Raw genomic sequence first — 27,725 nt, forward strand, 5'->3', positions numbered from 1 at the left:
GTAGGACCAGTGTTGGTATATATATGGTGACTTTATAAAAAGTCTCCCTCTTTGAATGGACAGATTATAAAAAGGTGCCCTTTCCTGCTCTAGGCTTGTTGCCTGATTTCAGCCCTCACTTTACCCATTGGCTAGATGCCCTGGTACTATCTATACAGTTGTATACAGTACATTTGAATCAGCAAATATTTTAGTTGCTTTTAGACAAGAGAGACTTATAAAAAATTATCAAGTAGGAAATTCATATATGGCCACTGTTAACACATATGTTCTTTTCTGGTTTTAAAAGTGGGGTCAATTCATGCTATTGCTTTTAACTTGCTTCTTATAACCGTAAGTTAACATCTTACAGAAAGCCTATTACTGAGGACTTTCTATATAAATTGACACATATGTTTTATGTATTATAAAGCCCGAGGGTGCCAAAAGAGGTAGTGGTTGGAGACACTAAAATGAAGACATTTGGAATTTGTGTTCTGGTGCTTTGCTGTAATAAGTACTGAAACATGTTGGTTGAATGTTAAAATTTCTGAAATAAGTAAAAGTAAACCCTTAAGTTTAATGGAAGTAGTTTACCTGTCACTTCAGGAACAAATCTATTTAATGAAGCAAGGTTTACTATTATTAAAGCATTAAACAATTTCTGATTTTTGTTCCATAGGTATACTGCAACATCCAGATGGCACAGTTTTGAAACAGTTACAACCACCTCCAAGGGGCCCAAGAGAGCTGGAATTCTATAATATGGTAAGTGAGGTAAGATTTGTTTTGTTGTCTTCAAAGTGTTTTTCAGAGTTTTCTGGTGGTGACTCACAGTAAGACACATATTTGACAGCATAGTCACTGTGTGTATGTAACGGAAACAAAAGCTTCATGGAAAGCAGTGCGTATCTTTACTGTATGTGATGCAGTCTAGTATTTTCTATTCTATTTCAATTCTTAGATTCTTCTTCTGTGTTTATGGTAGGCACTTCTTCTCAGGTTAAGGAAATTAAAATTACCCTCTGTGTGAGGCAACATTTTGTCAAGAAACAAACGGTATGCTCTGTTGGTTTCATAAAGGGACTATTTACAAAGGTAAGGTTAGAGCTTATGGCAACCTGCAAGAGATGTTATAATGTTATACCATCCCTGGGCCTGAAGTGGAGAGAATGGTTCCTGGAGCCTAGGGAAGGTAATTTTATGAGAAGACATGACCTGTTAAGGAGGGAGCTAGAAAAGTAAATAACTGATCTCAACTCTTCTCATACCCTCCAGTCTCTTGTTTGTGTCTTGTAAGGGCAAGAGGGCAAGGGATCTCATTGATGCAGTTGATTCAAGTCAGCCTCTTGGGTGGAGAAGGGTGGAATGGGAAAGGGACGATACATAGCATCTTTTCTAGTTTGATTTTTTGAGATAGGGTCTGGCTCTGTTGCCCAGGCTGAAGTGCAGTGGCATGATGTTGATTCATTGCAACCTCTGCCTCCCAGGCTCAAGCTATTCTCCCACCTCAGCCTGTGCCTCCTAAGTGGCTGGAACTACAGGCGTGTGCCACGAAGCCCGGCTAATTTTTGTATTTTTTGTAGAGATGGGGTCTCACTTTGTTGTCCAGGCTGGTCTTAAACACTTAAGCTCAAGTGATCCTCTTACCTCAGCATCTCCCCACCCCAACCCAACCTCCCCACAGTAGCTGGAACTACAGGCACAGGCCAGCAAGCCTGGCTAATTTTAAAACAGTTTTTTTTTGTAGAGATAGGGTTTCACCAGTTGTCCAGGCTGGTCTTGAACTTCTGGGCTCAAGCGATCCTCCTGCCTCTGCCTCCCAAAGTTCTGTGATTACGGGCATGAGCCACGACACCTGGCCTTTCTAGTTTTCAGAAACAATTTAATGCATGAGTGAATATTGAATAGTTTCCAGCTGCCTTTTTGGTATCTGTTGAAATGATCATATGAATTTCCTTCTTTACTCTGTTAATATGGTAAAATACAAAAATAGATTTCTGTATCATCACCTTTCATTTCTGAAATAAAACCTACTTAAGTCTTTTTAATTTTTTAATACTATGCATTGCGAGATTTTGCTTGGGAGTGCTTAAGATCTTTTCCAGCTGTGTGCACAAATGAAATTAAACTCTTATTTTCTTCACATATTATCTTTATCTGCTTTTGATATGTTTCATTTAGCTTCATAAATGTGTCCAGGAGCCTTTTCGTATCTATTTTGTTAAAGAATTTGCATCAGATAAGAGTTTTGTTCTTTAGGTATGGTGGCTTATGCCTATAATCTCAGTACTTTGGGAGGCCAAGACAGGTGGATCGCTTGAGGTCAGGAGTTCAAGATCAGCCTGGTCAACATGGTGAAACCCTGTCTCTACCAAAAAAAAAAGAATTAACCCACTGTGGGTGGCACGTATCTGTAATCCCAGCTACTTGGGAGACTGAGGCAGAAAAATCATTTGAACCCGGGAGGTGGAGGTTGCAGTAAGTCAAGATTGCACCACTGTACTCCAGCATGGGGGGACAGGGTGAGACTCTTTCTAAAAAAAAAAAAAAAGTTCTTTAAGAAGTTCTTTAAGAGTTTTGTTCCTTAAAGGCTTGATAGAACTTATCTATAAATTTGTCACAACAGCCTACTGGTTGTCTCTCTCTCTTTCTTTTTCTTTTTTTTTAAAATTTTTTATTACACTTTAAGTTCTAGGATACATGTGCGCAACGTGCAGGTTTGATACATAAGTATACATGTGCCACGTTGGTTTGCTGCACCCATCAACTCGTCATTTACATTAGGTATTTCTCATAACGCTATCCCTCCCCAGCCCCGCAGCCCCTGACAGGCCCCGGTGTGTGATGTTCCCCTGTGTCCAAGTGATCTCTTTGTTCAGTTCCCACCTATTAGTGAGAACATGTGGTGTTTGGTTTTCTGTCCTTGTGATAGTTTGCTGAGAATGATGGTTTCCAGCTTCATCCATGTCCCTGCGAAGGACATGAACTCATTCTTTTTTATGGCTGCATAGTATTCCATGGTGTATATGCGCCACATTTTCTTAATCCAGTCTATCATTGAGGGACATTTGGGTTGGTTCCAAGTCTTTGCTATTGTGAATAGTGCTGCAGTAAACATACGTCTACATGTATCTTTATAGTAGCATGATTTATAATCCTTTGGGTATACATCCAGTAATGGGATTGCTGGGTCAAATGGTAATTCTAGTTCTAGATCCTTGAGGAATCACCACACTGTCTTCCACATGGTTGAACTAATTTACACTCCCACGAACAGTGTAAAAGTGTTCCTATTTCTCCACATCCTCTCCAGCATCTGTTGTTTCCTGACTTTTTAATGATTGCCATTCTAACTGGTGTGAGATGGTATCTCATTGTGGTTTTGATTTGCATTGCTCTGATGACCAGTGCTGATGAGCATTTTTTCATGTGTCTGTTGACTGCCTAGATGTCTTCTTTTGAAAAGTGTCTGTTCATATCCTTTACCCACTTTTTTGATGGGGTTGTTTGTTTTTTTCTAGTAAATTTATTTGAGTTTCTCTGTAGATTCTGGATATTAGCCCTTTGTCAGATGGGTAGATTGCAAAAATTTTCTCCCGTCCTGTAGGTTGCCTGTTCACTCTGATGGTAGTTTCTTTTGCCATGCAGAAGCTCTTCAGTTTAATTAGATCCCATTTGTCTATTTTGGCTTTTGTTGTCATTGCTTTTGGTGTTTTAGTCATGAATTCCTTGCCAATGCCTATATCCTGAATGGTATTGCCTAGGTTTTCTTCTAGGGTTTTTATGGTTTTAGGTCTAACATTTAAGTTTTTAATCCATCTTGAATTAATTTTTGTATAAGGTGTAAGGAAGGGATCCAGTTTCAGCTTTCTCCATATGGCTAGCCAGTTTTCCCAGCACCATTTATTAAATAGGGAATCCTTTCCCCATTTCTTGTTTTTGTCAGGTTTGTCAAAAGATCAGATGGTTGTGGATGTGTGGTGTTAATTCTGAGGACTCTGTTCTGTTCCATTGGTCTGTATCTCTGTTTTGGTACCAGTACCATGCTGTTTTGGTTACTGTAGCCTTGAAGTATAGTTTGAAGTCAGGTAGCATAATGGCCCCAGTTTTGTTCTTTTTGCTTAGGATTGTCTTAGCAATGGGGGCTCTTTTTTGGTTCCATATGATCTTTAAAGTAGTTTTTTCCAATTCTGTGAAGAAAGTCATTTGTAGCTTGATGAGGATGACATTGAATCTGTAAATTACTTTGAGCAGTATGGCCATTTTCACATATTGATTCTTCCTGTCCATGAGCATGGAATATTCTTCCCTTTGTTTGTGTCCTCTTTTATTTTGTTGAGCGGTGGTTTGTAGTTCTCCTTGAAGAGGTCCTTCACATCCCTTGTAAGTTGGATTCCTAGGTATTTTATTCTCTTTGTAGCAATTGTGAATGGGAGTTCACTCATGATTTGGCTCTCTGTTTGTCTGTTGTTGGTGTATAGGAATGCTTGTGATTTTTGCACATTGATTTTGTATCCTGAGACTTTGCTGAAGTTGCTTATTAGCTTAAGATTTTGGGGTGAGACGATGGGATTTTCTAAATATACAATCATGTCATCTACAAACAGGGACAATTTGACTTCCTCATTTCCTAACTGAATACCTTTCACTTCTTTCTCCTGCCTAATTGCCCTGGCCAGGACTCCCAACACTATGTTGAATCGAGTGGTGAGAGAGGGCATCCTTGTCTTGTGCCAGTTTTCAAAGGGAATGCTTCCAGTTTTTGCCCATTCCGTGTGATATTGGCTGTGGGCTTGTCATAAATAGCTCTTATTATTTTGAGATACATTCCATCAATATCTAGTTTATTGAGAGTTTTTTGCATGAAGGGCTGTTGAATTTTCTTGAAGGCCTTTTCTTCATCTCTTGAGATAATCGTGTTTTTTGTCGTTGGTTCTGTTCATGTGATGGATTAGATTTATTGATTTGCGTATGTTAAACCAGCTTTGCATCCCAGAGATGAAGCCAACTTGATCATGGTGGATAAGCTTTTTGATGTGCTGCTGGATTTGGTTTGCCGGTATTTTATTGAGGATTTTTGCATCAACATTCATCAGGGACGTTGGTCTAAAATTCCCTTTTTTTTTGTTGTGTCTCTGCCAGGCTTTGGTATCAGGATGATGTTGGCCTCATAAAATGAGTTAGGGAGGATTCCCTCTTTTTCTATTGATTGGAATAGTTTTAGAAGGAATGGTACCAGCTCCTCTTTGTACTTCTGGTAGAATTTGGCTGTGAATCCATCTGGTCCTGGACTTTTTTTGGTTGGTAGGCTATTAATTATTGCCTCAATTTCAGAGCCTGTTATTGGTCTATTCAGAGGTTCAACTTCTTCCTAGTTGAGTCTTAGCAGGGTGTATATGTCCATGAATTTATCCATTTCTAGATTTTCTAGTTTATTTGCATAGAGGTGTTTATAGTATTCTCTGATGGTAGTTTGTATTTCTGTGGGATCAGTTGTGATATCCCCTTTATCATTTTTTATTGCATCTATTTGATTCTTCTCTCTTCTTTATTAATCTTGCTAGTGGTCTATCAGTTTTGTTGATCTCTTCAAAAAACCAGCTCCTGGATTCATTGATTATTTGAATGGTTTTTTGTGTCTGTCCCTTTCAGCTCTGCTCTAATCTTAGTTATTTTTTGCCTTCTGCTAGCTTTTGAATGTGTTTGCTCTTGCTTCTCTAGTTCTTTTAATTGTGATGTTAGGGTGTCAATTTTAGATCTTTCCTGCTTTCTCTTGTGGGCATTTAGTGCTATAAATTTCCCTCTACACACTGCTTTAAATGTGTCCCAGAGATTCTTGTATGTTGTGTCTTTGTTCTCATTGGTTTCAAAGAACATCTTTATTTCTGCTTTCATTTCGTTATGTACCCAGTTGTCATTCAGGAGCAAGTTGTTCAGTTTCCATGTAGTTGTGCAATTTTGAGTGAGTTTCTTAATCCTGAGTTCTAATTTGATTGCACTGTGGTCTGAGAGACAGTTTGTTATGATTTCTGTTCTTTTACGTTTGCTAAGGAGTGCTTTACTTCCAATTATGTGGTCAATTTTAGAATAAGTGTGATGTGCTGAGAAGAATGTATGTTCTGTTAATTTGGGGTGGAGAGTTCTGTAGATGTCTATTAGGTCTGCTTGTTGCAGAGCTGAGTTCAACTCCTGGATATCCTTATTAACCTTCTGTCTCGTTGATATGTCTTAATATTGACAGAGGGGTGTTAAAGTCTCCCATTGTTATTGTGTGGGGGTCTAAGTCTCTTTTTAGGTCTCTCAGGACTTGCCTTATGAATCTGGGTGCTCCTGTATTGGGTGCATATATATTTAGGAAAGTTAACTCTTCTTGTTGAATTGAGTGATCCCTTTACTATTGTGTAATGGCCTTTTTTGTCTGTTTTGATCTTTGTTGGTTTAAAGTCTGTTTTATCAGAGACTAGGATTGCAACCCCTGCTTTTTTTTTGCTTTCCATTTGCTTGGTAGATCCTCCTCCATCCCTTTATTTTGAGCCTATGTGCATCTTTGCATGTGAGATGAGTCTCCTGAATACCGTACACCAATGGGTCTTGATTCTTTATCCAATTTGCCAGTCTGTGTCTTTTAATTGGGGCATTTAGCCCATTTACATTTAAGGTTAACATTGTTATATGTGAATTTGATCCTGTCATTATGATGTTTGCTGGTTATTTTGCCCATTAATTGATGCAGTTTTTTCATAGCATCGATGGTCTATACAATTTGGTGTGTTTTTGCAGTGGCTGGTACTGGTTGTTTCTTTCCATGTTTAGTGCTTCCTTGAGGAGCTCTTGTAAGGCAGGCCTGGTGGTGACGGAGTCTCTCAGCATTTACTTGTCTGTAAAGGAATTTATTTCTCCTTCACTTACGAAGCTTAGTTTGGCTGAATATGAAATTCTGGGTTGAAAATTCTTTTCTTTAAGTATGTTGAATGTTGGCCCCCACTCTCTTCTGGCTTTAGGGTTTCTGCCGAGAGATCCGCTGTTAGTCTGATGGGTTTCCCTTTGTGGGTAACTCAACCTTTCTCTCTGGCTGTCCTTGACACTTTTTCCTTCATTTCAACCTTGGTGAATCTGACAATTATGTGTCTTGGGGTTGCTCTTCTTGAGGAGTATCTTTGTGGCATTCTCCGTATTTCCTGAATTTAAATGTTGGCCTGCCTTGCTAGATTGGGGAAGTTCTCCTGGATAATATCCTGAAGAGTGTTTTCTAACTTGGTTCCATTCTCCCCATCGCTTCCAGGTATACCAGTCAAATGTAGATTTGGTCTTTTCACATAGTCCCATATTTCTTGGAGGCTTTGTTCATTTCTTTTTACTCTTTTTTCTCTAACCTTGTCATCTTGCTTTATTTCATTGATTTGTTCTTCAGTCACCAATACCCTTTCTTCCACTTGATCGAATTGGGTATTGAAGCTTGTGCATGAATCATGAAGTTCTCTTGCCATGGTTTTCAGCCCCGTCAGGTCATTTAAGGTCTTCTCTACACTGTTTATTCTAGTTAGCGATTCATCTAATCTTTTTTCAAGGTTTTTAGCTTCCTTACGATGGGTTCAAACATCCTCCTTTAGCTCGGAGAAGTTTGTTATTACCGACCTTGTGAAGCCTACTTCTATCAACTCGTCAAAGTCATTCTCTGTCCAGCTTTGTTCCATTGCTGGGGAGGAGCTGTGATCCTTTGGAGGAGAAGAGGCACTCTGATTTTTAGAATTTTCTGCTTTTCTGCTCTGGTTTCTCCCCATCTTTGTGGTTTTATCTACCTTTGGTCTTTGATGTTGGTGACCTACAGATGGGATTTTGGTGTAGATGACCTTTTTGTTGATGTTGATGCTATTCCTTTCTGTTTGTTAGTTTTCCTTCTAACAGTCAGGTCCCTCAGCTCCAGGTCTGTTGGAGTTTGCTGGAGGTCCACTCCAGACCCTGTTTGCCTGGGTATCACCAGTGGAGGCTGCAGAACAGCAAATGTTGCAGAACAGCAAATATTGCTGCCTGATCCTTCCTCTGGAAGCTTTGTCCGAGAGGGGCAGCTGCCTATATGAGGTGTCTGTTGGCCCCTACTGGGGGCTGTCTCCCAGTTAGGCTACACGGGGGTCAGGGACCCACTTGAGGGGGCAGTCTGCTTGTTCTCAGACCTCAAACACCATGCCGGGAGAACCACTGCTGTCTTCAAAGCTGTGAGACAGGGACGTTTAAGTCTGCAGAAGTTGTCTGTTGCCTTTTGTTCAGCTATGCCCTGCCCACAGAGGTGGAGTCTAGAGGCAGTAGGCCTTGTTGAGCTGCAGTGGGCTCCACCCAGTTCGAGCTTCCCAGCTTCTTTGTTTACCAAGCCTCAGCAATGGTGGATTCCCCTCCCCCAGCCAGGCTGCTGCCTCGCAGTTCGATCTCAGACTGCTGCACTAGCAATGAGCAAGGCTCCGTGGGCATGGGACCCACTGAGCCATGCACGGGAGAGAATCTTCTTGTCTGCCAGTTGCTAAGACCTTGGGAAAAGTGCAGTATTTGGACGGGAGTGTCCCATTTTTCCAGGTAGTCTGTCACGGCTTCCCTTGGCTAGGAAAGGGAAATCCCCCAACTCCTTGTGCTTCCCTGGTGAGGGACCCACTGTCCAGCCAATCCCAATGACGTGAACCAGGTACCTCAGTTTGAAATGCAGAAATCACCCGTCTTCTGCGTCGATCACACTGGGAGCTGCAGACCAGAGCTGTTCCTATTCGACCATCTTGGAACACCCCCCTCTTTCTTTTTCTTTCTTTCCTCTTTTTCATGCTTTCTTTCTTTCATTTGTTCCTGGGAAGGATAGATTTTTAACCAGTGATTTGATTTCTTAAAGTTCTTCAGATTTTTATTTTATTTGTTAATGTGATAGTACAATATATTTAGATTACTTTTTTTTTTTTTTTTTGAGACGTGGTCTCGCTCTGTTGCCCAGGCTGGAGTGCAGTGGCGCAATCTCTGCTCACTGCAACCTCCACCTCCCAGGTTCAAGTGATTCTCCTGCCTCAGCTTCCTGAGTAGCTAGGATTACAGGTGCATGCCGCCCGGCCCAGCTAATTTTTGTATTTTTGGTAGAGACAGGGTTTTGCCATGTTGGTCAGGCTGGTCTGGAACTCCTGACCTCAGGTGATCCACCTACCTCAGCCTCCCAAAGTGCTGGGATTACAGGCGTTAGCCACCATGCCTGGCCTAGATTATTTTTTAAATACAAATTGCCCTCTTGACAAAGCTTTTCCTAGTATTTAAAAAAAAAAAATTCTGCTCTATCAGTTGAGAGTCCCTTTTCTTTCCTAATATTTTTTGTTTGCTGCTTCTCTGTTTTTCTCTGTAAGCTTAGCTGCCAGCATTCTTGGAGTTCAGTGGTTGGGGGAGAGAGAAGTAAGCCAAGATTTTTATTTTTCAGGATTTTGAATTTTATTTACTCTCCATGTTTCAGTATAGTAACTCTGTCCTCAGCTCTGCCTCATCCCTGAGTTCTGAGATCCTTTGGTTCAGGTCTTGAGTGAACCTCTGTGAAGCCCAAACATCACTGCCTGGGTTAACACTTTTGTTTCATAGGCATGCAAAACTAAGAAGAATTCCCTTTTTTTTCCTTGAGAGCTCAGCTATGCATTTAAGAAAATATTTGTTATATTTTATTCTACATTTCAAGATAGAAAGGTTTTTAGGTTATCTTAGGCCGAGATGGGTGGATCACGAGGTCAGGAGATCGAGACCATCCTGGCTAACACGGTGAAACCTCGTCTTTACTAAAAATATAAAAAATTAGCTGGGTGTGGTGGTGGATGCCTGTAGTCCCAGCTACTCGGGAGGCTGAGGCAGGAGAACGGCGTGAACCCAGGAGGCAGAGCTTGCAGTGAGCTGAGATTGCACCACTGCACTCCAGTGTAGGTGACAGAGCGAGACTCCGTCTCAAAAAACAAAACACATACACAAAAAAGAAAGGTTTTTAGGTTATCTTGCCTGGCATGTTGCAGTAAACACCAGTCCCACTACTTTTAAAAAATATTCTAAATAAGAAGAGAAAATTTATCTCTTTCATTTCCATTCCAGAATTAAACTATGAGTAGTTTCAAATGAATATTTGTAATTTTTTCTGTGCCTTTACAGAGATGATAGACACATATGTATCTTACTTAATTTCATAGACCTGCTATTTATATTTGTATGTAATATGCCTTTTATCTTTTTCATGTATAAATATAGCATGGAGTTCTTTAGATCAGTACACAGAGATCTACTTCATTCCTCCGTCTTGTAATTAGCTCATCCTCAGCACTGCACCCACGGTCATTGTGCTGGGAATAGAGGGACGTTCAGATATACTTACTCTAAATTACCTTGGCCTGGAAGTGACTAATATGAATCACTTCTAACATTTCAACAGGGGAATCTGGGAAATACAATGTACCACTTGGATATTTGGTCTGCCAAGAGTCTGCCACACTTGAGTTTATTCTGAAGAATTATGTTGCATACAACTACTTGACATAAATATGGTTTGGCATATATAATTAGATTCTAATACTAAGTTTTCGTAAGCATTTTACACCAGTAAACTTCATTGATTTTAGATAATTAGGTAGAGAATATTTAGGAAAGATCATTGGATAACATGTCTTACATGCCATTTTGTAAACAAAAAATATTCTGTCTTCTAGGAAAACTAGAATCTAGTTCTAGGATATTAGAATTTTCTAATATCTTTTAGCATTATTAATGGTTACAAATCAAGGAATTAAATGAGCAGCAATTAGACTTACATTGTGTTAAAGGATTTTTTTTAAAAAGACAAAAGCAAAAATCACCATGTAGATATAAAATAAATATGTGTTAAAGATTTGCTTTAACATATTATTTAATGAGGGAACCAGATAAATGTTAAAACTTGTTCAAAAGAGAAGTTAAAGAAACACACATTTATCTGGAATAATGGAAGTTTGATGTGAATTTTCATATTGCCACTACATTTCCTCCTCTCAGGGTGCATGGAGGAAAGTCAGAAGAATGTCCTCTGGCCAGAATTTATTTACATGTTTATGGACAAGAGTTATTTTGCATATGCTATCAGTATCTATAACTTACAAAGTTGTAAAATAGTTCGATAGTAAAAGGATAGAATTAGATAACCAAGAAGAGTGTACTCTAAATACATATTTACTCATTGGAGACACACAGTAATATTTTTTGCTTGTTCCAAATTTACTTGCAATTGAAGCCATACCAGATGAATTATAATTCAACATAAATTTTATTTGAGAAATGTGCAGGGCAGTTACAAAGCATTGTAAAAATCTAGCAATGTTATATTTCTCTGTTTCAGGTTTATGCTGCTGACTGTTTTGATGGTGTTCTTCTAGAGCTACGAAAATATTTGCCAAAATATTATGGCATCTGGTCACCTCCCACTGCACCAAACGGTAATCTTGTCATAAAAATTATCTTTCAGTTTTAATTCATGAGTGTAGCTTCTTTAAAGGCCTTATGTAAAATTAAAATTTAACTGAGTATGTATTATAAAAACACAAAATATATATGTTTTGCTTTCTAATCTTTCACTAAATGAAACTTATTAATACTTTTGTTTTCATAGCCATTTTTAAAATGGCATATACAAGTAAATGGCCAATCTCTTATAGTTGAATGGAAGCATATATACTTAATACTATCTTAATTTGCAGATGTTCTGTCCTAATTTATTGTGTAGTTTCTTTTCCCATTTTGAGTAATTTTTTAAAAATCAAGAAAAATATTGTCTCTGCATGACTTCCTCCCTGTCTCTTATCCTGTTCCTTCATCCCTCACCTCCAGGCTTTAAATTACAGTCTTTTGAAAAACACTGGTAAGTTTCATAGAGAATAAAATGACCTAAATAGGGCACAGAATTTCTCTTTTTTAAGATTAACTAATACCTGAAGCAGTATTTGCCCCCAGAAGGCCTTTGCCAAAACACATACAATTTAATTAAACAAGCAGCTTGACTGACTGACCATTGACAAAGGTGAATTGAGGGGAAAGGGCTTCAAACTTCAGTGGGTTTAAAAATAACCTATGGTCTTGTTAAAATGCAAATATATAAGGCCAACTCCCAGACATTTTGTTTATACAGGTCTATGTTGGAGTGTAGTGATATGCCTGTTAAATAAAAGCCATGGGTGTTTCTGATGTGGATAGTTCTTGAACCACACTTTGAGGACAGAAAGAGAAGGGGATTCCAGTGTGAGCCTGCCTATTCCTTTTGTCAGTTCTTGTCTTCCTTTAACTTAATGATTTTGTGTGCCAGGTTTCACTAATAGGGAACCCTGGTATCTCTCTGTGAGTATCCTCAGCTAGCTGATAGTAAATCGATGGCTCCCTTGAGTATTTATGATTCCTCTGTACTTTAATTGTATGAAAAAAAGAAAGTGAGCCAAAGCTCTATTAACTGTCTTTTTTCCTCCCTCCCTTAATTCCTTCCTTCTTTTTTGTGGGCTTACAGGTCTTTTTAGTCCTGACTATATCTATTTGTCTATGATTCAGATCAACATTTTGCTTAAATTAGTTTACAAGTCATTATGATTGCCCTTTGGTCATCATTCCCTATATAATCTCTCGCAAACCCATTTAATGCCTGCGTTTTTTTTCCCTCTTTGCTGTAAGTGGAAGTTTTCAGGAATGCTATAAATGAGATAAAGGAAAGGAGAAGGTACAGTATCTAGATTCCAATGAACTTTGCTACTGATTGCTGTTTAATTTAGAGTAAATCATTATTCCTCAGTAAAGTGACGCTGAAAAATTAATGAAGGTTGCTAAGGATGGTATTTGATTGAAAATCTACGTAATTAAATGCTTAGTTTAAAGGATTGTTTGGAAAGAGTAGAATAACTAGCAAATACAGCATAATTACTATGAATAGAGTATATAGAAAGAATTTGGACAAGAGAAGAAACATTTTGATTAAAGATAGCATTTTTAGTTTAGGGTTACTAGCATATGATTTAAATAATCAAGGGATTGCTAGTAATCAACCTTTTTGGTCTTCAATACTATATAATCTTGAAGTTCAGCTATGCTAATATAGAAGGAGCAGTAACTTTGAAGTAAAAATATTTGGCCTCTATCTTGGTTATTTACAAATGTTGTGAACTTGGCTAACTCAGTAATCTTTTTGAGCTCCACGTTTTCTTCTACAAATAGAAAGTAATACCACCGAGTTGTAAAGATGCATGTTATCTTATGTGAAAATATTTTATAAACTCTAATTCTCTCATTTGAAAATAAATGGAGATATTGGTGCTACTAAGATGAGAGGATGAAGTGAGGAAGCTGAGTGAAGAGAGGAGAAACTGTAAACTGAAGGGAAAAAAGGACAAGGAATAAAGTATATATGATAACAGAGTGGTCCAGTAGTACCAACAGTTGCCTCAAGGGATTTTCTACTTCTTTCCTACTTTGTTAGCTCTGGAAGAAGTGGGACAAAACTGTTGGACCATGCAGATTGTTTTCTTTTGATTTTACTAGCAACTTCATATAATCATCTTTCTGTTTTTATCCTTTTGATTGCAAATGAAAGAAATAGAAGACAGCAAACTTATGTACATGTTTAGCTCACAGGATCATGAAAACATATTTGCTTGAGTTGTAGTAGAATACTATGGTTTGCGTTACTGTGTTTTATGTAGTCTGAAACTAATGACATTATTTCCTGTTGGTTTTTGTTCTTGTTGTTTGGGTATCTTTTCTTATGTGTCCAGGGTAGAGTTTTATAAAGCTGATACTGTTTTTAATAATCCAAAGTAGTAAAATGCTGAAAGCCAACTTGTTCAACAAATTATCATATAATAATTTGAAGAATAAGAATGTTCTGACCAATGAGGTTTTTTCTTTTAATTTTGTTATGATAGTTTTATTGAGATATAATTTACATACCATAAAACTGATCCATTTAAAGCATACAACTCAGTGGTTTCTAGTATATTCGCAGAATTATACAATCATCACAATTATCTAATTTTAGAACATGAGCAGTGGAATTTTAAAAATATAACATTTGTTGGCAATTATCTTTGAACATTTCATGCTAGTTATATATAGTAAATATCTTTTGTACCTGTGTATAAACACATAAAAGGCTAATACATGTAGCATCAAAAACTGTTGGATATAATTATTTGGAGGGATAGAAAAGTATAACATCGAGTAGGTTTGAAAAAATTGAGAGTTTTCAAAATGTAATCTCTAGTCTGATTGATTGGTAGTTTTCTGGAGCTAGCTACTAGTCATGTTGCAGGAGGCATGAACTGAAACAAGCTGACGTACATGTCTGTTGCATCCCTCTTCCTTCACCCCTAATCTGGGGACCCAAGGTCTCTACTTATTATTCTTTCTGCTTTCAACTTGTATTGTTCTCAGGAATAGCTGAAGATTGATGTGGAAAAGAAAGGTCTTATTGTATTAGTCCATTTTCATGCTGCTTTAAAGATACTGCCTGAGACTGGATAATTTATAAAGAAAAGAGGTTTAATTGACTCACAGTTCTGCATGGCTGATGAGGCCTCAGGAAACTTAAAATCATGGTGGAAGGTGAAGGGAAAGCAAGGCATGTCTTACATGGTGGCAGGAGAGAGAAAGTGCAGGGGAAACTGCCACTTTTAAAACTATCAGATCTCTTGAGAACTCCCTCACTATCACGAGAACAGCTTGGGGGAAAACACCCCATAATCCAATCACCTTCCAGCAGGTTCCTCCCTCAGCACATGGGGATTCCAATTAGAGATGAGATTTGGTTGGGGACAGAGAGCCAAACCATATCATCTGTTTTTCCAGTTGGCTTCATAATCGAGCAGTGGTTCTTCATCTGGCTTTTCCCCCTTTTTTATGAGGTTTAGAAATCAAGATGGTAGCTGATACCTAGTAGATTTTCCAGATAGGATGAGGAAAACCTTAATGAAATTTGAAACCCATATTTTCATAATTTATGAAATCAACAATATTGATTAAGTGGCTGTAAATAAGTATTCTTTCAATTCCCTAAATGCCCTCCCTGTTGCCTTCCCTTTAAAGGAACTAGTTATTTCATCTTTACTATTTAGTGATCTGTAGATTTTTCGAGATTTTTCTGTAGGGCTCTTTTTGCCTCTTTTTCTTAGGGTATCAAGACTAGCAGTAGAAAATTAGCTAAAGGAATTTTTTTTATACCTAACACTTATAAAACAATATGTGTATTTAACTTATGTTTAAGATAATTATATTTAATTATGTATGTTTAACAAGATAGAAAAGTTTCATTCATAGTAACCTTGTGTAATCTTTATTTTTAAATTTTTTAAAATTTCAATAGGTTTTTGGGGAATAGGTGGTGTTTGGTTACATAAATAAGTTATTTAGTGGTGATTTCTGAGATTTTGGTGCACCCATTGCCAGAGCAGTGTACACTGTACCCAGTGCGTAGTCTTTTATCCCTCACCCACCTTCCGCCTTTTCCCCGGAATCCCCAAAGTCCATTGTATTGTTCTTATGCCTTTGCATCCTCAAAGTTTAGCTCCCACTTATGAGTGAGAACATATGATGTTTGGTTTTCCATTCCTGAGTTACTTCACTTAATATAATCTCATACTATCATCAGCATCATGAAATATATAAATATTTTGGGCATGAAAACAATATCCTTGGTAAAGCCACAGAGTGATCTTATGTAGTCTACTTAAAACAGCAGGAAGTGTTATATTTCTGAACACGTGGTATTTTCATGATCTTTACCTCAGAAAAATTAAGGCACTATAGAAATTCTTTATATACTTTCTATAAATTAATAAGTGATAGGTTATTAGCCATAGCCTCTTAAATGTAGCTTTATTTCTAAACATTGTTACCTCTTGAAATGAACTCCACATATTTATGAAGAGTAGATATCCTTTTATTTATTATACAAGTACCAGCACTAAGCTTTACAGACTCTGTGTCTTAGATCTGGGGTTTACAAGTGCCAGTCCTTAGACTTCTGCAGGACTCACTTCATAAGAGTCCTAAATAAGAGTTTCCAGAGTTATAAAAGTAAATCTAGTTAATTGTGCTATCTTTATGATACACACACATCTATGAGGGGCATATAGATATGTAAAAATAAGCTCTATTCTAATATTCAAAATTCTGCCTTTACTTGTAAACTACATCATGTGAAATAATCATATTATAATTATTTTACAAGATATTTTCCAATCATCATATTAATATAGCCTAATTTATATTCTTGACCTTGAACAGAGTGAACTTAAACTATTCCAGATAGAACACATCTATCTTACCAGGCGCAGTGGCTCTCACCTGTAATCCCAGCACTTTGGGAGGCCAAGGTAGGAGGATTGCTTAAGGCAGGAGTTCAAGACCAGCCTGGGCAAAATAACAAGACTCTATATCTACAATAAATTTTAAAAATTAGGCCAGGTGCAGTGGCTAATGCCTGTAATCCCAGCACTTTAGGAGGCTGAGGCGGGTGGATCACCTGAGGTCAGGAGTTCAAGACTAGCCTGGCCAACATGGTGAAACCCTGTCTCTACTAAAAATACAAAAATTAGCTGGGCATGGTGGTAGGCACCTGTAGTCCCAGCTACTCAGGAGGCTGAGGCAGCAGAATTGCTTGAACCCAGGAGGTGGAGGTTGCAGTGCGCCAAGATCACACCACTGCACTCCAGCCTGGGCGACAGAGAGAGACCCTGTTTCAAAAATAAAATAAAGAGAAAAGAAAAGAAAAAAATAAAAATTAGCTGGGTGTGGTGACATGCACCTGTAGTCCCAGCTACTCAGGAGGCTGCAGCGAGAGGATCACTTTAGCCCAGGAGTTTGAGGTTGCAGTGAGCCATGATTGTACTGCTATACTCCATCCTGGGTGACAGAGTAAGACCCTGTCTCAAACAACAACAACAACAGAAATCTATCTTATTTTTAGTTTATTAGATTTTTTTGGATCAGTCTTAGAACAAATTTCTTATTCGCCATCATCTTTTTTATGTTATTATTGCATCAAAGAAAACCTAGCTGTAGTAATCTTTACTGTAGTAATCTTTACTATCTATAACCTTGACTAATCTGTAGCTTTTTCTTCAGAATTTAAAAAAAAAATAGGCAAGCTGAGCTTATGGATGATGGGGGAAGGAAGGATGAAATAGTAGTCTCAGAGGATGGAAAAGTGAGGAGATTTGGGAAACAGATCATGATAGTTGAGCAACTTTAAGGGCATACTTGAGGTTAGTGGTCAGATTGAGTGTGTTTTGCAGTCATGACACATGCAAAAGAGAGTTACTTTAACTTGAGGTGAAATCAATATGTAATAAGTAGGTTTATTACATATAAGTATTCTTTTTAATATAACTAAAGGCTAAGGCTTGATATTAGCCTGAGGGTTGGAGAATATCCATTATCAAGTGCATAATTGAATTATGAATACATCTTTTAATTTTGTGTTTATTATGCTTGTCTCATCTGGAAGGGTAAGAATAGACTCCAGGGAATCATCTTCTATTTTTATTTATACTGAATATCAAAGTTAGACCTGTACTCATTGGTGACCTGACATGGTTAGCAGGTTTTAATATTTATCAGTGACTTGCTTGTTTAATATTTATATATACTTAGAGGTAAAATGAATAAATATTCAGTGAGTACCAAATACGTAGCAGCAATTATGCTAAGTGTAATGCGATTTCAACTCTTCAAAAGCAGCTCTATGAAGGCAGGTTTTTATCTGTTTTCTTCACCTGTGTGCCTTGACAGTAATTATATATGGAATGTATGAAATTTTATTTTGGAGGGGATGTGGGAATGTGTAACCTGCATTTATGGGATGAGGACTGACACTATGCTAAGTGCTTTACTGTATATTATCTCATTTAGTCTTCTTAATATCCCTGTGGTAGAGTCTGTAATTATCTGCATTTTACATATAATTGAGGTTTTGAGAAGTGCTCCTGAGGTCACAGGCTAGCAAATTATAGAGTTGAGATTTGAGCCTCCTTTTTCTTCTTCTAAAGCAGTTGCTTTAAACTTTATCATCTCAGTTAAGATTCTTTGGGCACAAGTTATGGAAATGAACTTGAACATGATTAAGCAACAAGGAAAAGTTCTTATAAGGATATGAGGGTGTCTTATGAAAGCCAAGGGCCATGCATCTGAGTCTAAGATGGGACTGGAACTAGAATCTGAACCCTATCAAAGCCCAGGGAGATCTCTCGCTTCATATTTACTTAACCCTTCCTCTTCTCTCCTCTGCCTTCCTTGCTATTCACACCTCTCCCCTCGCTACCAAGGGACTTACATGTTACAGTACCAGTCACCCACAGAGGTCAGCAACAGGTTTTCTCTGCATTCCATTTCCAAATTGGCAAGACTGACCAAGCTTGTATCAGATATTTGCTCCTGCCCCAGTCAGTGACTGTGGGCCATGGGCTGGATTCCCAAAGTATGATGGTGTTGGCAAAGGGACCACTTCTGTAGGACTGAGGATAGTTCTTGAGCTGGGCAGACATGCTAATGACAGAGTGACATTCTATCTAGTCAAGTGTTTTTAAAACTTCTTTGTCTCAAAGGAAAAAAACAAGAAAACACTGGGCCTTTAGGGCATGGGGGGAATAAACTTCTTTGTCTATGATACGTAATAAATACATTTTTACATTGCAACTCTATGTTTATAAGACAGACCAACCCAGACAACAATACTTAGTCTTACTATCTGTGAGATAGTCTCATATATTCTCTTTTCTCTTTCATTTAGGAAACTTAGTTACAACCTATTAAGTTGAATTCATAATCCAATGATGGGTTGTGACCTAGAAATGGAAAAATACTGCTCCACTCTACACCCAGAGGGGCCTAGCCGAAAAGGTGTCCTTTGTTAATCCAGAATTTGGCATTGCTTTGTAAGTGAGGCTGCCTGTAGTAAAATATCTTTGGTCATTTAAGTAACTGAGTCTCAGGATTGATCTACCTTGAATTAAACTCTCTTCTAGGGAAAGAATTTGCTAATAGCATTTTTCAGGGTGAATTAATAATCAGATTTATTTCTATTAATGACAGCCTGTAAATCAGTAAAAATCTCAATGCTCAGATCATGCCCTGTTTTTCTATTTACCTTTTTCAAAAGCACTTGCAGTCAAGTTGTGAAATACATGGTATCGCATTCTTTCATAAGAATTCTGCATCTCTAAAGCAGGTTTTGATGTTTATTTTTTAACTCAGAGGGAAAGATAGAAATGAGAATCTCAAATTCTTATTTTCACTTAAAAAATGTGAGATTAGAGAACAGAAAGAAAACACCAAACCACTCTTCACTAGGCTTAACTTATGGTTTTATTTCTGAAGGCTAATAAGAAATAATTTAGCAGTTATTTGGTAATTCCAACCATATGAAACATAAAAAGGACCTGAAAGTAAAGTAAAGAAAAACACATTTGGATAGTCTAACAAAATATCAAATAAAACCCATGATATTCATCCCTATTTACTGAAGGGGTGCCTCAATTTATTATAGTGTGAGGAAGGCCAAGTCTAAAGTTTCACTGGACAATAGGAATGGGAAGGGCAAACACTCATTCATTCAGCAAACATTTATTGTATTTCCACTATATATAGAGTTTGCATTTGTATTTTCCTCCTTTCAAAAAGAAAAAGTAAGAGATAGGAGATTTTATTTCAGAGTTGCAAAGCCTCTACCCTAGCTTCTCTTATCTTTATCTTATCATAAAAAGTTTGTTGTTTGTTTTTAATCACTGTCAAGTTGACAGGTAGAAGACACTAACCCTACAGTGAGATATAGATGCTGTGACATTTAGCTACTAGTTAACATTTAGTAACTATGTTAGTCTTGGTGGAATGGGGATAATGAAAGGACATCAGAGAGTAAGGCTTCTCTTACCCCAGTACTCTTTTATTTAATTCAGAGAAAATAAACACCTTCTCTAACCTTATTTGTCATGTTCGTTGATAGTAATCTTTTCTGTGTTTGAGGAGAAATACTTCTTGTTACATTCCTAACTAAAAAATGAGTCATGATCTCATTCAGAACTGAGATGATTCTTTTTTTTTTTTTTTTTTGAGATGGAGTTTTGCTCTTGTTGCCCAGGCTGGAGTGCAATGGCGCGATCTCGGCTCACCGCAACCTCTGCCTCCCAGGTTCAAGCCATTCTCCTGCCTCCGCCTCCCGAGTAGTTGGGATTACAGGCACCTGCCACCATGCCTGGCTAATTTTGTATTATTAGTAGAGACGGGGTTTCTCCATGTTGGTCAGGCTGGTCTCAAACTCTCGCCCTCAGGTGATCCACCTGCCTCGGCCTCCCAAAGTGCTGGGATTACAGGCGTGAGGTACCTCGCGTGGCCGAGACGATTCTTTAACCCAGGAAAGGAGGGAAGAATTTCTTTCCTTACTGTTTCCCTCGGGACCTGGACCCTGGCTTTCAAACTAAAACTAAAAGCAGGTCAGCCATGTATGATAACTGGGGCTTTTATAATACTGTATTTGAATCTCTATTTAATTTTTTTGTGGAAAGATGTATGCAGGATGCCAGCATGATATACAGACCAACTTTTGGGGAATGCCTGTGTTCTAAAAAAAAAAAAAAAAAAAAGCAAGATGGGCTGGGCATGGTGACTCACACCTGTAATCTCAGCAGTTTGGGAGGCTGAGGCAGGCAGATCACTTGAGGCCAGAAGTTCGAGACCAGGCTGGCCAACATGGCAAAACACCATCTCTACTAAAAATATAAAAATTAGCCAGGCAGTGGTACACGCCCGTCATCCCAGTTATTTGAGAGCCTGAGGCACAAGAATTGCTTGATCCTGGGAGGCGGAGGTTACACTGAGCCAAGATCGGCCACTGCAGTCTAGCCCAGGCAACAAAGCAAGACCATGTCTCAAAAAAATAAAAAGCAAGATTCGTGTTTTTCCTTTGAAACTGGTGAGACTTGAATGTATATTTGACAATTATCATCATTTGGATAGGTTTACCCTTTCTTAATCTGTACTTCTGTTGTATTACTCTGTGGGAAGGATTTATTCCTATTACTAATTTTAAATGAATCAATTTTTTAAAATTATTAAAATACTAAGAGTTCTGCTGAAACATATGGCATAAATTGTATTCACAAGGGGAATGCATTCTGGAAAAGCTTTTGAAATGATCCCATTGCCTTTTTAATATTGTTGGAAACCTTGTATCTGCTGTCTTTTGCTTATGGTTGAATTTATTTAATTCACCTCCTGCAAGAGTTTCTCTGTGATGTTTATACTTGTTATAAATTTGTTGTTTAGATTTTTTTTTTAGGTAGAGTTAAGAATAATTATTGACTTTACATTTATTTTAACTTTTTTCTCTGTTTTAGGATTTTCTCATCTTGTTTTTCCCTGGCAAGTACTTGAGTAGTAATATGTTTGCCTATTACTAATTAATATTTTTCTTTAATAACAGATTTATACCTAAAACTGGAAGATGTGACCCATAAATTTAATAAGCCCTGTATAATGGATGTAAAGATAGGGCAAAAAAGCTATGATCCTTTTGCCTCATCTGAGAAGATTCAGCAACAGGTCAGCAAGTACCCATTAATGGAAGAGATTGGGTTCTTGGTGCTTGGCATGAGGGTAAGAGTGCTTATTAGTATAATATGCACATTTCTCTGTACATGTTCTTCCCTTGAAAATTATGGATGTCATTGTAGTACTAATATATCAGAAAATAATGTATTTTGGAATTGAGTTGTCTGTAACTCCCCAATGTGAAAAGTGAGGGCAAGGATTTAAAAAATTTTTTTTTTGTTCACTGATATATGGTCAGTTTCTCTGGTTCGGGAATATAGTAGGGTGATTGATAAATAAATGGATGGATGGCTGAATCTCAAGACTATAATTCTGGTAATTTTGTTTTAAAGAAGTCTTAAATTTAGATGCAAGCAAATATTAAATGTAAATGTGATATTTATGATTTTCCCATGAGAAAAGTGCTAAATATATATATTCAGTCATTTTTCTGCATTTTCAAAATATAAATGAAATTTAAAATGTGGTAATTGTGTGGCTGGGCACAGTGGCTCATGCCTATAATCCTAGCATTTCAGGAGGCTGAGGTGGGTGGATTGCTTGAGCTCAGGAGTTTGAGACCAGCTTGGGCAACATGGCAAAACCCCATCTCTACAAAAATGCAAAAACCAGCTGGGTGAGAGGTAGCGTGTGCCTATAGTCCGAGCTACTCGGGAGGCTGAGGTGGGAGGAGCACTTGAGCCCAGGAGGTCAAGGCTGAAGTGAGCCATGATCATGCCACTGCGCTCCAGCCTGGGTGACAAAGTGAGACCCTGTCTCAGAAAAACAAACAACGCCACTCCCCCCCCCGCGCCAAAAAAAAAAAAATAGGTAATTGTTTCGGACTTTTGGGGTTAAAACAGTTGTTTCATTTTCTCACAATTCTGTGAATTTGCAATTTGAGCTAGTCTCAAGTGTGCAGTTCTTTTGCTGATCTTATTTAGGGTTCCTTCTGCAATCATCTGATGGTTCAGCTGGGTATAGATGGTCTAAAATGACTCTCTCTCATTTATTTGGGTTGTATGTAAAGCCAGAGAATTGTTCTTGTGTCAGGAAGTTGGTACTGTTGGCTGGGTCTTTTTCTTTGTGGTCTTATCTGTCAGAAGGCTAGCTTGGGATTTTTAATTTTGAAGTACCACATTCTAAGAAGGAGGAATATAAGGGTTCTTAAACTCTAGGTTAGGAAGTTATTTGCTGTCACTTCTATGAAATTCTATAGGGCAAAAATCTAGTACAGGGCTAGCCCAGATTTATAGGGCAAGAAAACAGACTCCACCTCCGATGGTAGGAAAGGCAAAGTCACAGCATGAATAGCAATGTGCACAGGGTGAGGAGAATTTTGTTGAGGCCGTTTTGATAAAAAAGAGAAAAAACAAAGTAATGTGGTGTAAAGTCCTCTAAACAAATGCTGCATCTTCTAGATGCGTGAAGGTAAAATTTGTGGATATACCAAATACTTGTTTATCTGTATGTAAGCATAATGGGTAGTTCTGAAATTCATGTAAAATGATATATGGATCTTCCTTTTTGAGTTTTAAACAGAAGAGCTAATAGGAAGCATGATAGATAAATTGTCATTGTGATGGTAATAGCAAAATTGAATTTGATATTTGGGTTGTGTATAAAACCAGAGAAATTGTTCAAGCAGTTATTTCATTTTAGAAAACTATAATTAAATATGAGTGTATAGAAAAAGAAAAAACGGTAATGGAATACAGTTAAAACAAACAAGAAATAAACATCCCATAGGAATCTGACTGGGCAACTATTTAAGCCTCCACTGTTTTCAGATCTCTCACCCTCCCTCTTTCCTTCTGACTTTTAGCAGATGACTGCTTTCTGCTTTAGAAAAAATAAAAATCATCCAACAGGATTTACCTTAATTTCTTGCTAACAGATGCACATGCCTTACCTGCAGTTGCTTTTATTCCCTCATTGTTCTTTCCCGTCACATTGAAGAATTTTCCGTCCTCCTATCTAAGGACAGTTCCTCTGTACGCCCTCTGAATCTCATTCCTTCTTATCTCTTCAAGAACCTTATACTATTGATTTTCTCTTATCTTTCTTATATTTTCAACTTCTGCCTCTTTACTGGCTTTTGTCATTTTGCTTTAAATATCTTAAAATCACTGTCAAGTTTTTTAAAAAACAAAACATCAAAACCCCACCTTTAACCTGCTTTGCTTTCCAACTGCAGATTTAGCTTGTCTCGGCTTTACAACCAAACTCGTTATTTCTATTTCCCTATTTCCCATTCAGTATTTGGCTCATTCTAATCTGGCTTCTGCCCCATCATGCTAATGGATTAGCTCTTCATTAAGCACCACCATGCCACTAATTCCAAATGGCATTTTTCATTACCTTACTTTACTTTGAAAAGTAGCTTTCAATGCCAACCACACCCTCCTTGAAACATTCTTCTTTGAATCTATGACACCCATCTCTCTCCTGGTTTCTGCCTAAGGCCACTTTGCAATCTTCTTTGCCAGCCCATTTCTATTTATTCTTTTTTTTTTTTTTTTGAGACGGAGTCTCGCTCTGTCGCCCAGGCTGAAGTGCAGTGTCGCATCTCCGCTCACTGCAAGCTCCGCCTCCCGGCTTCACGCCATTCTCCTGCCTCAGCCTACCACGTAGCTGGGACTACAGGCACCCGCCACCACATCCTGCTAATTTTTTGTATTTTTTTTAGTAGATATGGGATTTCACCATGTTAGCCAGGATGGTCTCAATCTCCTGACCTTGTGATCCGCCCGCCTTGGCCTCCCATAGTGTTGGGATTACAGGCGTGAGCCACCGCGCCCAGCCTCTATTTATTCTTTAAATGCTGAGATATTCCTCTTGGTTCCATTTTAACATCTGCCTTCCTTTTCTATTTCTTCTTAAGCAGGGCTCTCTATTCTCATTTTAGTTACACACATAACTCATGAATGTTTATCAGCAGGCTCTGCTTTTTCTTTGATCTCCTGATATGTACATCTAACAACTTACTGGATACCTTACTTAAATATCTTAAGTGCTTAAAGACATCTTGAACTCAGTACATAAAAAACTGACATAGCTTTTTCCATGGTTCCCCTTTCCTGGAGCGCTCTAGCTCCACCACCGTCGCCCAGAGCTCCCGGCTCCTGCTAAGCTAGCACTGCTGTCCTCTGTCTCCCTTCAGCTGCCATCATGATTGTTTACCAGCATCTCATCAGCTATGATGAGATAGGTTTTATTCCACATTTGTGAGATTTGGGAGATTGCAGATGGGCTGTGCCTGGTGGTGGAGGGGAATATGGTCAGTAGGACAGAGGGTAACATTGATGACTTGCTCATTGGTGGAAATGCCTCTGCTGAAGGTCCTGAGGGCAAAGGTACCAAAACCAAGTTATCACTGTTGATACTGTCACAGACTATCACTTGCAAGAAACCAGCTTCACAAAAAACACCTACAAGAACTACATCAAAGATTACATGAAAACAATCAAAGGCAAACTTGAAGAACAGAGACCAGAAAAAGTAAAACCTTTTGCGACAGAGGCTGCACATCCTTGCTGATTGCAAAAGCTACTAGTTCTTTACTGGTGAAAACATGAATCCAGATGGCATGGTTGCTCTGTTGGACTGTCATGAGGATAGTGATCCCATAAATGATTTTCTTTAAGGGTTGTTCAGAAATGGAAAAGTGTTAACAAATTCGGCAATTACTTTGGATCTATCACCTGTCATCATAACTGGCTGCTGCTTGTCATCCATACAACACCAGGACTTAAGACAAATGGTACTGATGTCATTTTGAGCTCTTCATTTATTTTGACTATGGATGCATGGAGTGGATGCATTGTTTTTAAGAAAAACGTGTCATGTAGGTTATCTAAAAATAAAATGCATTTAAACTCATTTGATAGAATACCTTTTACTTTAATACATATTTAAACTAAATCCATCTTGTAACGTTCCTGAAGAAGCTGGAGCCTGGTAGTAAGCCACTACTAGAAAGAATAAGACTGTTGTTAAATAACTTTCACGGTGGAAACTACTTCTGGAACTGGAATATAAAAAATAAGAAGCAAAAGTTTTAATTCTGAGTTGCAGTAAAGGGGAGAGACCATGCTCATAGCAATGCCAACATCTGAAGTGGAGCCTTATACATTTTATCACCTACAATGGAAGTAGTTGACTCTGGAAGAGATTACTAAGAGAATAAAAAGATTCTAATTTAGTTGGGGAAAAAAACACCACAAAACTGACACATTCATTATCCCTCTTGCAAACCAACAACCACAACAATGAAAACAAATTTTTTTTTTTTTTTTTTTTTTGGTGAGATGTCACCCAGGCTGGAGTGCAGTGGCAAGATCATGGCTCTCTGCAGCCTCAACCCCTGGGTTCAAGGGATCCTCCTGCCTCAGCCTTCTTCCGAGTAGCTGGGACTACAGGCATGTGCCACTACACTTGGCTGATTTTTTTTTTTTTTTTTAGTACAGATGAGGTTTCATTGTTGCTACTGTGCACTGTTTCACTGTTGCACTGAGGTTTTAGTACAGATGAGGTTCACGTTGCCCAGGCTGGTCTTGAACTCCGGGGCTCAAGTGATCCTGGGCAATCCCAAGCAGTGCTGGGACTGCAAGCATAAGCCACTGTGCCCAGCCTAAAAACAAATCCCTGTTATTCCCTGTCTCAGTAAATGGAATCACCATATAACCAGTTTTACACATTAGAGACCAGGTAGTCAGCTGGGTGTGGTGGCTCATGCCTGTAATCCCAGCACTTTGCAAGGCCGAGGTGGGTGGATCACCTGAGGTAAGGAGTTCGAGAGCAGCCTGGCCAACATGACGAAACCCTGTCTCTAATAAAAAATATTAAAATTAGTTGCATATGGTGGCACACGCCTGTAGTCCCAGCTACTCGAGAGGCTGAGGCAGGAGAATCACTTGAACCCAGGAAGTGGAGGTTGCAGTGAGCTGAGATTGTACCACTGCACTCCAGCCTGGGTGATAGAGCGAGACTCTGTCTCATAAAAAAAAAAAAACCGGGTAATCACTGTTACCTGTCAGCCATCCATCAATCCTACTGATCTTGATTCCTAAACTTCTCGAGTCCCATTATCACTATTATCCCTCTCCAGAGTCTAGTCTCTCAAGTTCAGTTTTGTTATTTTATAATTCTTTCTGTAAACATTGTAGAATGTATATATAATCATGATGTTCCCTATTCAAAAACTCTTCTGTCAGATGGGAGGAAGATGGTGGATGGGAGGCAGGGCTAATGTGCATCTTCCACGTGGACGGACAGAACAGTGTGTGGAGATTCACAATGTGAACTATCATTCCAAAAACCGCCACAGGAAAGTACCAGGAAAACCAAACGAATTCACAGATCTTTTGAAAGGATCACTGCAAACTCTGTGAGTTAGGTGAAAAACTGTGAATTCCCAAAGTGTGAGGGGAGAAAACCTGCCTTTGAACACATACCCCCTGAGTGAATCTGAGAATCCAGATCACAGTTGGAGGATTTAACCTTACCTAGAGGTGGAATGGATTTAGGGGGCCACGTAAAATGTAAAAGTAGAAGCAACAGCAGGAACAGCCTTGTAGGTACTCCCAGTCTCCAGCGCAAGCCCAGGGAAGTAATCCCTGACTGTATTTCACATGGGATCTCAGGGAAGGCAGCCAGCGGAATTAGGGACTAGTCACAGGGTGAAAGAAGCTTGCAGCTGAATTTTGTGGCAATTTCAAGTGGGCACGAACTTACTTGAGCAGAATGCAGGGGCAAATGGGAAATGCTGCAGATAGGAGCACAGGAGCCATCACCATTGTTGGCAGACAAGGAGGGGTGTAGCCTGAAAGCCATGCTTGCTTTCTCAGTGGGGAAGCTTATGGCCCAGGGCAGGTCTGTGTTTCACATGCAGGCTGCCTGGATCTAAACTTGGGGCTCTTAACATGCACTGTGGGAGCAACACCAGCCTCGCCAACTGTGTGGGAGCTGGGTGAGTCCCTTCGCTACTGGCTATTCCCCACTTCTCTGGCAAACTATACAGCACAGCACAGACAGCAATACGTTCCTCTGGAATATAATCCCATTGGCCTGAGAACCACCCCCCATCCCCCACAGTGGCTGCAGCAAGCCCCACCCAAGGAGAGTCTGAGCTCAGACCTGCCTAACCCTGCCCCCACCTGATGGTTTTT

General features: G+C 38.7%; 1 protein-coding gene and 1 pseudogene across 2 annotated transcripts in view; both read left to right on the plus strand.

The window, feature by feature from the left end:
- The window catches only part of IPMK (inositol polyphosphate multikinase), a 79,865-nt gene that overhangs the window by 30,805 nt on the left and 21,335 nt on the right, over nt 1-27,725 (plus strand). Inside the window, exons 2-4 of one of the 2 annotated variants that reach the window (XM_019034311.4) lie at nt 662-756; nt 11,339-11,435; nt 21,449-21,621. In XM_019034311.4, the coding sequence (XP_018889856.2) occupies nt 662-756; nt 11,339-11,435; nt 21,449-21,621 (365 nt within the window). The remainder of the gene's footprint in view (nt 1-661; nt 757-11,338; nt 11,436-21,448; nt 21,622-27,725) is intronic. The other variant, XM_031015696.3, reaches the window with a different exon arrangement.
- Nucleotides 21,630-25,816, plus strand: LOC129525149 (translationally-controlled tumor protein-like; annotated as a pseudogene).

The sequence above is a fragment of the Gorilla gorilla genome, chromosome 8, assembly GCF_029281585.2.
Source record: "Gorilla gorilla gorilla isolate KB3781 chromosome 8, NHGRI_mGorGor1-v2.1_pri, whole genome shotgun sequence".
In the NCBI taxonomy this organism is placed as follows: Eukaryota; Metazoa; Chordata; class Mammalia; order Primates; family Hominidae; genus Gorilla; species Gorilla gorilla.